The sequence below is a fragment of the Mobula birostris genome, chromosome 20 (genome assembly GCF_030028105.1).
Source record: "Mobula birostris isolate sMobBir1 chromosome 20, sMobBir1.hap1, whole genome shotgun sequence".
Lineage (NCBI taxonomy): Eukaryota > Metazoa > Chordata > Chondrichthyes > Myliobatiformes > Myliobatidae > Mobula > Mobula birostris.
In genome coordinates this window covers 11,522,921-11,535,323 of record NC_092389.1, presented here as the reverse complement: position 1 = coordinate 11,535,323, position 12,403 = coordinate 11,522,921, and the positions used below count along the sequence as shown (strand labels likewise).

General features: G+C 42.3%; 1 protein-coding gene across 9 annotated transcripts in view; it reads right to left on the bottom strand.

The window, feature by feature from the left end:
• nectin1b (nectin cell adhesion molecule 1b) overlaps positions 1-12,307 on the bottom strand; it is a 548,976-nt gene extending 536,669 nt beyond the window's left edge. For 3 of the 9 annotated variants that reach the window (XM_072238130.1, XM_072238129.1, XM_072238131.1), the window contains exon 1: positions 11,891-12,306. In XM_072238130.1, the coding sequence (XP_072094231.1) occupies positions 11,891-11,954 (64 nt within the window). In that variant the 5' untranslated portion in view covers positions 11,955-12,306. Of the gene's footprint in view, positions 1-11,890 lie in introns of all 9 variants that reach the window. The other 6 variants (XM_072238133.1, XM_072238134.1, XM_072238136.1 and 3 more) reach the window with 4 other exon arrangements.
• Between the last annotated feature and the right edge of the window lie 96 nt (positions 12,308-12,403).

Here is a 12,403-nt window from a genome sequence, read left to right as displayed (position 1 = left end):
ACTTCAGCCAGTTCCCCTCTCACACCATTGTAACTTTCTTTATTCCACTGAAAGACTGATACATTGGATTTTATTTTCCCCCTTGCAAAATTCAATGTGAACTCGATCATATTGTGATCACTGTTCCCTAAGGGCTCTTTAATCTTAATCTTAATTTAATTTAATCTTAAACTCTCTTATGACCTCTGGATCATTGCACAACACCCAGTCCAGCACAGTCGATCCCCTCGTGGGCTTAACAACAAGCTGCTCTAAAAAGCCATCCCTTAGACATTCTACAAATTCTCTCTCTAGGTCCAGTACTGGCCTGGTTTTCCCAATCCACTTTCATGTTAAAATCGCCAACGATTATCATGACTTTGCCCTTCTGACATGCCTTTTCTATCTCCTGCTGTAATTTGTAATCCACATCCTAGCTGCTGTTTTGAGGCCTGTATACAACTGCCATTAGGGTCCTTTTACCCTTGCCATTTCTTAACTCATAGAGACTCTACACCTTCCGATCCTATGTCATCTCTTTCTAATGATTTACCCCACCCATCCCACAATCTTTGACCCACAACCATCAAGAAGGAGAGATGATTGTATGCCCTGTCACCACCAAGGTCTCGTCATGAGGTCAACATGCTGTTTACCTGTGTTGTGTGCATTGAATTATATCTTATTAAATTATTTATGGTGATATTTTGGTTTATAACACACAGAGCACATATGTTCTGTGGGTGCACCATGGTCTGGAGGAATGTTGTTTCGTTTGATTGTACATGTACAGTCAGATGACAATAAACTTGAACTTGAAGTACATTCACAGTAGTAGCTGTATATATCTTCCACACTTGTGGATTCTAAAATCCAACATTAAATTAGTCCTTCTGATTACCTGCTATATCCATATATAAATCTGTCTATTAAGACCTGGAGTTCCTCCAGCACATGGTAGCTCCAGATTCCAGCATCAGCCACGTCATGTCTACAAAACTATGATCACTTCAATCCTCCAGAGCTTTCGGTTTTTTTGACAAAATGAAAATATTGCGAAGTGATAGCAAGAGTATGTTCCTGTTAGTGGAGGGGGTCAAGGTCTAGAGATCACGAGAATAAAGGGATGCTGGGAAGGTGGAACTAGTGAGCCACCTAATTATGTACTTCAGGAAGGGAAACTTGAGAGAACACACCAATCCTCATCAAAACATCAGAAGTGGAAAGGGTGAGCATCTTCAAGTTCCTGGGCATCAACATCTCAGAGGATCTCTGGCAGGGCCAACATATTGATGCAATTATGAAGGCAGCACACCCACATCTATACTTCATTAGGAGTTCATTAGGACATTCAGTATGTCACCAAAGACAGTAGCAAATTTCTACAGACGTACTGTGGAGCACATCCTGACCAGTTGTATTACCATCTGGAGGCTTCAACACACAGGATCAGAGAAACCTGCAGAGGGTTGTAAACTCAGCCAGCTCCATCATAGGCACACTAGCCTCCCCACCATTGAGGATGTCTTCAAAAGGTGGTGCTTCATAAAGGTGGCACCACCTAGGACATGCCCTCTTTTCATTGCTGCCATAGAGGAGATAGTACAGGAGCCTGAAGACACACACTTAATGCTTTAGAAATAGCTTCCTTCCCTCCACCATCAGATTTTTGAACAGTCCATATGCCTACCTCTTTATTTTGCACTATTTAGTTATTTTTACATTTCATATTGTAACTTACAATAATTATTTTTATGTATTCTACCGTACCGCGGCCGCAAAACAACAAACTTCATGACACATGCCAGTGATAGCAAGTCTGATTTTGCTCTGGTAGAAAGCTGCCATGAATATGATGGGTCAAATGGCATCCTTTTGTATTGCGAATATTGAATGATTCTATAAACCATGCCTGCTAGATTGCACGTCAAGTTCTGAGGCATAAACAGAAGAACCTCAATATCGGTCCCCAGTAATATCCAAGTCCTGAGGAAAAACAGGAGGTATAGAAGAATGATTATTCAGATTATGATGTTGAAAACAAGCAAAAACAGAAACAATCTTACTTAAAAATTGGAACACCTAGATGCACAGATTACCAAATAACCTACCCGCAATATATTAACAATTTAGATCCATGTGCATTTCCCATCATTTTCCCTGGTAACTACACTCAGTGGCCACTTTATTAGGTACACCTGCACAACTGCCCGTTAATGCAAATATCTTATCAGCCAATCACTGCATAAAAGCACACAGACATGGTCAAGAGGTTCAGTTGTTGTTCAGACCAAACATCCGAATAGGAAAGAAATATGATCCAAGTGAATTAGACAATGAAATGATTGTTAGTGCCATACAGGGTGGTTTGAGTATCTCAGAAACTCTTGATCTCCTGGGATTTGCATGCATAGCAGTCTCTAGTGCAAAAAAAATGCCACAAGCGGCCGCACTGTGGGCAAAAACACATTGCTAATGAGAGAGGTCAGAAGAATGGCCAGACCGATTTAAGCTGACAGGAATGTGACAGTAACTCAAATAACCACAAAATACAGCAGGGGTGTGCAAAAGAGCATCTCTGAATGCACAACACATTGAACCTTGAAGTGGATGGGCTACAGCAGCAATAGACCACATCAGGTTCCACTCCTGCACCTAATAAAGTGGCTTCAAAGTGTATGTTTTCCATTTATCATCTACTCCTTTCAACCCTCAGTTGATGCAGCAGTTCTACACTCCTACCACTGAAGGTACATTGCTGCCTCAGCTTTGTCATTCCAACTCATTTTTCTATTTTCAAAACTGACCTACATTTTTCTACATAGCAATAATACATGTATAAATAAAGGAAGAAAGTATGACTTTGCAATAAGAAATAACTCATCCTGGGTAACAACTTTTTGCCCGAAACCAAAATCTGTAATACAGCCCAATTAATTTTTTAAGCCAGCAAACACATTAGCCACATGAACTCAAAGCAGATTTCTATTTGTAATTCACTGTCATAGCCAGTATTCTCTGCTCACAATGCAGTCCAAATTTCGGTGTTAATAATATTTATTATTCTATGTCAACCAGATGCCGATCTCTATTGTCATTATGTAATTAATCTGCAATGGCACACCAGTCCAATAAAAGTTATCCTTTCCTTATTCAGAAGAGTGTTGCAGCTATTTTCTACTGCATAATGATAAGCATTTCAATAATTAACCATCTTTGATCAAATTACCAGGTTCAGAAGGGCTAACTTTAATGAATAATAGAGCAATTTAATGCATTACTTACTATGAGGCAAGACGGGAGCACAGCGAGACAGCTTTCAATAATTTTCATTATATGATTAGGGCTCTCCAATACTACCTTGGGGACTTGGTGTGTCAAATGGCCCTTTAATTGTGCATTTTTTTTTTGTAAAAGTAATTTAATAAAGTGTACAGTTTTGCAGTTTACCTTCTCCAGGGCGGGCACCAAGGGTGGCTGCCATAACACATGCTGCCCACTCCAGGCCATGTCATGTTATTGAAGGCAGATCCATTGAGGACTTGTTGGGTAAACAGTGACGTGGGGGTAAATACTTGGTAGTACGTGAAGACAAGCAGCAAGATGCAAGCTGTGGACCAATGCCAGTTCCTTTTGCAATCTGCAGACAGGCAAACAGCCAACCACACTGCAGTAGGTAGAAGTCTTGCTCAGTGGAGTCTGGTGCAAACCATGCTCGGCAAAGCTTTATCATATGTTAGCTAAGTCACTGGGGACAAACTCCTACAGCCTGCAAGAAGTCTCTGCATCTCAGCAATCATATACCTGATACAGTAGTAACTGGGGTCCCTTTGGAAAAATAAAGGTACCTGTCAGACTACTTCCAGTTCCTGTGGCCTCGAGTATTGTTAATGATTCTTACAACACCCCATGGGTAACTTTTAATGGTTTCAGGCTTTTGAAAGCCTTCTATGTAGGCTAAGATACGATCTTGGTTGAGGCATTCTAGATCAAGATTAGAGCATCGAGTGGGATGATCATAAAGAGGGTGGCATTAAATATGTCTGCTAGCATTGATTAATGAGGTTACAATGCATTCTAACAATGCTTAGGCCAATATTCTTAAGAGTAATCAGATGACTCTCAGCAAACAAACTATGGCTGAGAGAGTTCACTTCCAATGTGAAAAGAGCAAGCAAGGCAAAGCCCTCTTGGATAAATTGGCCTGGTCATTAAACCCAATTATCACTAAGCACAGAGAAGATAGCCAAGAACAAATTACTCTAGCTCTGACGTCAACTCAAAATTACTTTAAGTACTTTACAGCAAGATTTGACAGGATCCACAGATCAGGTTTGCCACTGGGGCACACAGGGAATATCTTCATTATCTGACTCATTTCCCCACCCTGCCCAACCAGGAGAAAAGTGGATCAGCAACAGGTAAGCTGTGGATTCTGCCACACTGGCCACTTTCTCCAAATCCTTTCCAAAGGAAATCCATCTTCTGGTGAAGCAAATCTGTAGTCTCCCCAAGGTATCCACAGGTTAAAGAGTAATAGGGGCAGACCTGTTAATGACCATTACAATCCAATTTCACCACTTCGTATTAAAGATTAAATTGAGAGGTCAGCTGCCTGTCCCATACTGCACACTTTCAAATAATGAGACCTTCATCCATCATGGCAACCACAGCAACACAGTCAGGAGGTTACAGCAGCTGAAGTTAGTGAAGCAGGCAATCAAATTTGGCAAAAATCAGGAGAAAACGCAGAGAATTCGACATGATTGTCAGGAAAGCCCTCAAGTCTCCCTGCTATACTGCAGTAGGAATGTTTGAAAGACAGATCAGCACACAGCAACCACTGGATATGCCAATAATTCCAATCAGTGTAACTACTGAATAAACACCCATCTACAAAATCCACATATATGGCACTCAATTACACAATAACAAAATGACGCCTAACAGGTACATTGACTTAAAATCTAAGATTAAAGTCAGATATACAGTAAGTGGGGCATTATTTTGCCCATAAGTTTCCATGTGATTCACCTGCTTTTTATTTCCGTACACAGGCACAATCCTATTTCAGATCAGGACAAGGGCTTTGATCCTGTTTTGTTTGTTTTCGACCTCGGCCAGTTCACCCCCTTTATCACACCCAGCGTCTCCAAGTTCCCCTGGAAGCACCACACGGACACTGAAATTAATGCGGATGCCCAATTGGCGTAGCATGCGGCAGTCCTAAACTCTACCTCAAGCCCTCCGCACAGCTGACCACTAGATTCCTTGAAAAATAAATCAGAAAAACCATAGATGCTGGAAATCTGAAACAAGACCAGAAACAGCTGGAAGAACTCGAGTCAGACAGCATGAGTGGAAGGAGGAACAGTCTACATTTTGGGTCTACTCTTGCCTGCAAACCCGTCTGATGCTAATTCACATCAGTACCCGTACTACAGGATGGGGAAAGTGACAACAACCCTGTGACACATAGCCTCTAACCAATAGATAACAGCTTGTTTTTAAGCTTCCAAGCATGGTTCACCAGGGAGATGATAACATTCCTTATGCCTCGATGGAGTTTAGTCATTTGCTGACCTATACACTTGTTTACACGCCACTTCCTCTCAATAAACTGCACTAATTGGTATGATGTAGTGCCTGAGAGGCTCAATGTTTTCTATAGCACAGTGACCATTTCCCAAAGGATAACAAATAGCAAAGAATGGTAAAATACTACAATCTAAAACAGAAGATCCAAACCACCTTCACCCCCCGCCCCCCGTCACCTATTAGCTTGATCTCCTTTCCCTCCTCACACCTTTTTATTCTTGCTTCTGCTCCCTTCCTTTCCTAAAGGTTTCGGCCCAAAACATCAACTGCTCATTCCACACCACAGATGATGCCTGATTTTCCCAGTTCCTCCAGTTGTGCGTGCGCGCATTCATCATAACGCAAGCTAGGTAGCAGGAGGGGTTCGGCAGAGATTGCTGGGTGAAAAACTGCTGCCAAGTCTCTTCCCAAATGCTTTGTCTGGGAGAAGTTATCCATTCACTTTCAACGCACTGAAAATGTGAATACATCTGCAGAGGTGGCCTTGTACACTCTGATAAGGATTCAGGAGCCAAGTAGTTCAACTGAACAGGAGAGTCAGATTGTGAAATCAATGGCGTAGATAATAATGAAACAAAAATTCCAAATACATGACTTAACTAGTTTGGGAATAAAAATCTGTGCCTGGATACATTCTGCAAACTGCAAAGAAGAAAAATAAACAAAAATATTGCAATTATATAACATTATGTGCAACCTTTGGCCACTTCCCAGCTCTCTCAGTACTTTTGAAACTTAGCCACCATTTTAAAATAGGGAAATAGGCAATTTATTCACATCAACTATATTAAAAAAAATGCAATAAACAGACTTTCTTGTGACATTAATTGACGAAAAGAAATACCAATGTTCAGATCTCCAGGATGCACCTCTCTCCTGATTAATTTGGACTGGCTCTTTCGTCAAACAACAACATACATCCTTGAGGCTGATTTATACTTCTGCGTAGGCTCTACGCTGTAATCTACGCCGTTGTGAGCATTTATACTTGTGCGTTGGTGTGTCTGCGTCGCTCTGCTAGTTGGCGGTGGGGTTTCTATGCCACTGTGTTGAGTTTCTTTGTGTACTTCAAACAATGGCGACTGAAACTGAGTTACTTTTATTGAAATTACTGCAAGGCAGAAAAGAGAGATGTCGGAGGAGACTGTGTGTACGACCATTGAACGGATTGAGACAGGAGGGTGAATTTTCTGTGCTTGTCCGGCCACTGAGAGACATGGACGAGGAAATGCATTTCAAATATTTTTGGATGTTGGTAAGTAGATTTGACGAGAAGAAGCAACCAGAAATGCCTAGGAGGAAATGCGATGCTACCAAGCAGACCAATCACAGTTGTTGCAGTCTGCGTCGCTGCGACATATAGTTACATTTTTGGGGAGATGCGCGTCAGGCTACCACGTAGGGTATGGCATAGGGTACACGGCTATGCCGTACCTACGGCATAGATTCAAAGCAGAAGTATAAATTAGCCTTTAGAGCACTCATTCCCAACTAGAGTTTATGCAATCTCTTACTACCATTACTACTCGTGCTCTATTGCCACAAGTATTTCCTTATTACCAAAAAGTGACTTTGAAAAGTTTATTTAAATACAAGCTTCATCCTAAAATGCAGACTCATATGGTGTCAGATTTCTTTCCTCGGTAAATTTCATACTGAGGGTGAATACCTTGCTCTAACTAATCTCAGCACACTAGCTTGCAGGAGAAGAGAAAATCCCCCAAGGATTACTAAAATAACTGTGAATATGTGAACTGCTAGAGGGGCCTGGACCAGACTTAACTATTAATGAACCACGCATCCAGCATACCAGCACTGACTACCAAGCTTGTGACATGAAGTAGTTAAATTAATATTCACCGTAGCCTAGGTTTTATCACTTAGCCTAAAGTGTCTTCAGCAAAGGAGACTTAAGATGAGAGCAAGTTGTCATAGGTGGGACGGGGAGAAACACTGACAAAACCACGCCAAGCCTATTGGAAGGTATTGGATTTCTGTCAAAGAAAAGTGTCATCAGTCAAGTCATACAGCACAGGACCACAAAATTGGAGTAAATAAGCCAAAGTGAAAAGATGATGAAAGACTGACCATTTGGAAATGGTGGAGCAGCTGCCTAGATACAAGACCAGCATAGGCTCTAACAGGCCAGCCTTAGAGACACTAAGAAAACCAGAAGAGATTTGGCGCAAAGAGCTTGCTGAAGGCAGCTCCGATATGAAGAGAACATCAGGAATAATGAATGGAGGGGATCTCTGGACCCGAAAGTGGCTATAATAATAAAAGCGATAATTTAAAGAAAATGTATGAAACGTCCGTCCTTAGACATTTTTATGCTCTGAACTACATTTGGAAAGGCCTGGAAGTTGTTTATCTATTCAACAAACAGCAATGCTACAGGCTAATCTTTCGTTTAAAAAAAAATGAAAATAAATAAAAATAATTAAACTACAAATCAGTGGTTGAAGGTTCTTTGAATACCAAAGTCCCAAAGCCCTCTAACCCACCACTCTTGTGTGAGAAACTTAAGTGCCACACTGTGGAATTTACAGGATATAAATCTGACATGTTATAGTCACTATCCACTGGCCATAAAACTATATTCAATGACTGCTATCCAGCAACATTTACTAAATGAAAGCAACTGGTTGCTAATGTTTGCATGGCCCACAATATTATCAACAGGTATGGCAAACTGAATTCTACTGTAACATGTCGACACAGGTTTGAACACTGCGGAGTGGAGGCAGGTTATGATGAATTACAGTCAGTGAAAGACGGACATTGGGCACACCCAAATCATGAACTAGCTTGCCATTGTAAACATTTGTACCAATTCAAAAACTGGTACATGTTAATTGTCAATTTCTAAATTGTTCATTTTGAACATAATGTTGAGTAGTGACTGTCATTCTATTTTACAATCATTCCTTTCAAGCATCAAAGGTGCATCCAAATCATTGATAACCAAGAGCAGAACCAATGAAGCGTCTTCCGTCATATTGCAAAAAGATATTTCTTTTGTATTCGTTATTTATTTATTAAGATACAGTGTGGAACAAGCTCTTCTGGCACTTCCATCCACACTGCCCAGCAGTCACCCAATTTAACCATAGCTGAATCATGGGACAATTTATAATGGCCCATTAAACCACCAACTGTGGAAGTCTGGGCTGTGGGAGGAAACCGGAGTACCCAGAGGAAACCATGCAGTCACAGCAGAAGGAATTGAATCCGGGTCACTGGTACTGTAAAGCCACGTGCTGACAACTACACTACCGCATCACCCCACTCTGCTACAGCACCCTTCACCACCACCACCACCCTCCCCACTAAAGGTTTAAACCAATTTTCCAATGTCAGACAATTTCAATTTTTAAAACCACTAACCAATTAGTATGGTGTTCTGTATTCATACACAGGACATTGGAATAAAGGATGGGAATCTAGCTTAGTTGGAACATCCACAAGGCATTTTATTGGACTGTTGTGAACTGGAACCTCTGACAACAAACATCTCAATGGCAATGTAGGACAAACAGAGATTAACAGGCAGGCCAGGATTACTCAACTGGAACTGCAAATTCTACCAGAGCTTAGCTACTGTTGTAAGGTTGTTAGCCTTCTCCTCCTCTCCAATCTTCTCATCCCCTTCCTTCTGATCAGCATGCAATTCTATAAAAGTGCAATATTAAAAGATATTGTGACAGGAAGTCAGGTCAGTCACAGAGTGTAAATAATACACTACGCTGTCATTTGAAATGTGATTATTAACAAACTGCAGAGTTAAATCAATCATTACTTATAAAGCCGAGAATGAGAAAGGACTTAACATCTAAAACGTGGCATATTGCACTCAAATTAATTTATATTATCTAAGCGGTTGGTGACTATTGAGCACCAAGATTATGCGGGAAACTCATTATTCACAATCGAGGCAGGGGGTGGCCTGCAAATGAGAATTTGAATTCCTGAAGGGGGAGGGTGTATATATCAGGAGATCCGATAAGCCTGCTTTGCTTTCTCTCTTTAGAAGCAAACCCTCCTCATTGTTGAGCAGCTTAATCATCGGGCGAACTCAATAGATGGACGCTTCAACACGCTTGACAGTTACTCACACATTTACCACCAGTTTACAGAATAAGCTTCTCCTTCCTCCTCCCCCCCAACCACCACCACCTTTTTCTTAGCTGGTTGAAATGTGAAATACACGAATGCAATGCAAATCCTACAAATACATGGAATGCTAACAAATTGGGACAACGCTGTCTGCACAATATCCGTGCAGCATGCCTTCCTTTTACAATGTGGCATTGTATACCTCAAGAGTAGACCTTGTTAAATCAGTGCTCCTAATGTAGCACAGTGCACCGGAATGTTTGCATCATTCGCTAGTAATTAACATGGGAATCAAAACTTAATAAAATTTGTGGGGCGGACTCATATTTCAATGTGGTTCCCAAGTAGTGTCATTCCTTTCACTCTCTGTCCTAGCAACGTGCCCAGCTGAGTGGTGGCAGCACAATTGAATGTGATAGAAAAGGACGGGGACTTTATATAAATCACTCACGGGCTGTCGCACAAAGCAACTTGTTCTTTTAGGACATTTTCAGAATTTTTACAGTTTATGTCAGTTGTTGTTTTGATGCCAGCTACACTGAATCACATTCTCAGTGCACACCACCATAATGGACATGGTGCACTGCACAGCAGACACAAAATAAATGGAGTCCAACTCCACTCAGAGCCCGAGGCCGTATAACAGTAACGAACTGATCACATCTCAGAGTCAGAAAGACTGACAACGCTAACGGCCTATTACCCATTCAAGGGCACAGGCTCTGATCGAGGGTGCAACAATTTTTAATGACACGAAAACAAAATGGCAATAATCAGTAAAGGAATCAAAATTTCCAATTCAATCACAATGCAACATCCAGAGCTTATACCACATCCAGGGCATTTTAAGTTTAGTCATGCATCACACAAGAGATTAACTGAGAAATTACGGCAACCAGTAATTAATTTAAACTAGGAGAACTCAATCCAAGATATTAAAACCTACGTAACAAATCGCTTTGGTCAAATCAAGTCATCTGGTATAAAATAAGGAACATTCACATGTTAATAAATTGGCATATGAGATGGGATCCATGGTTTATAAAAGCAGCGATGAGGCATAAAATATCAATACAGGGTTCAATTTATACTGCCTTCAACAGGAATCACAGTGCTAGAAGCTTTGTGACTGAGAACACAGGCACTTCACATCAGACAGAAACGGCTATCAAAGCTCCGAGATCAGACATTAAAGGCACTAAACAATTGACTTTGGCAAGAAACATTACTGGGAGATGTGTCAGGGAGAAAGAGAGAATAGAGCCATATTGCAAATGAAAACGGAAATGCGAAAACTGGTTGGGATGGCGGGGATGAAAATTTTGACAGAAAGGATTATGAAAATTGGGGTTCATATACGCTGGGCTGAGAGAATTAATCCAAATTTCCCCTGCCTTTTCGCCAACGACCCCCTTACCCAGCTTCAAGTCATGCACTCTGAACTAATGAGGGATCTCGGGAGTAAACTAAACGATGTGGCCGTACATGCCCGACAGAATCGATTGATCCTTGAATTAACACAAAGCCCCTCCCCAGCCTTCGACTCCTGCTGGTTTGCAACAGATAGCAGAATTCCAAAGGAGAGAATGCTCAGCTGAGAGAACGCAGTCAGAAACTCTTAAGAGCGGAGTTTGGTATGAGGATGAAACATTAATCCTCAATAGGACAGACCGTCTCCAGAATCTGTTTCACCAACCTCTAGCCCCTGTTCACTTACGGGAATATTTGGGAAGAATTGTGTTTATGCTTTTTAATGTTAGACAGAGTGGTTGACAGAGTTTGCAAACGCATCAATGAGATATATAATTATTTTTGTTAGATGACTCATCACTGATAAACTGCAGGAGAAACATTGTTTTTTTTTGCAATTTACATTTCCCCGTTAACAAATCGAGTTAGCGTCTCAACGGTGCGGAAACTGCTGCACCCGAAGAATCCTGTTCAAAGTAGGAGCTGGAAATGCAGCGTTCCTGACTTGCGAAGTGGTAAGACTTCAAACCCTGCCCCAACTCTCTGCCCCTGTGACTCTCCGACACGTCCAGCCACCCGCTCTTGCATTGAATTGCTCCTGTACATCCCCTCTCACTCTTTCGCCTGCCTTTGCTAGTTTCTCTCCCGCAGCCCCCGGTCTCTCCCTCCCTCTCCACCCCCCTTTGTTTATTATCATTTGCTGTCTTTGGTCTCCTCCGTTTCCTACCTGGCAAGACCGCCGCCAGCAGCAGAAGGCGAGCCGTGTTCCGGGGACACATTCCCGAATCCATCCTGGCAACGAGACTGCACACACACACTCAACACAACACGCACCGATATCCGGCAGCGGCACTTGGGCGCTCTGATCAAATGCTTTAATCAGACACACACCATAAAAAAAGCCGCAGCCGCCCCCGGGTGGATGCGAACCCGACTCGGGGTGGGGTAATATACCCCCAACAGGCCGAACAGTCCGGGCGCTGCAGCCGCCGGAGAAGCGGCTTCACACTGGCGCTGCGCCGCTGCTCAGCCCGCTCTCCGCCAGCGATGAGCTCCCGCTCGCTCTCCCGGCCGTCAGCCTCCGCAAACTGGGACCAAACTCCCTCCCTCCCCAGTCAATCACTACCCAAAGCTAGCCCGGGAGGGGGGTGGAGCTCTCAGCGCGGCTGATGTCACAAAATGGGCAGGGGCTCGGGCGAGCTGTGCTTTCAGGGAGGAGGAATTCGTACTAAACTTGATG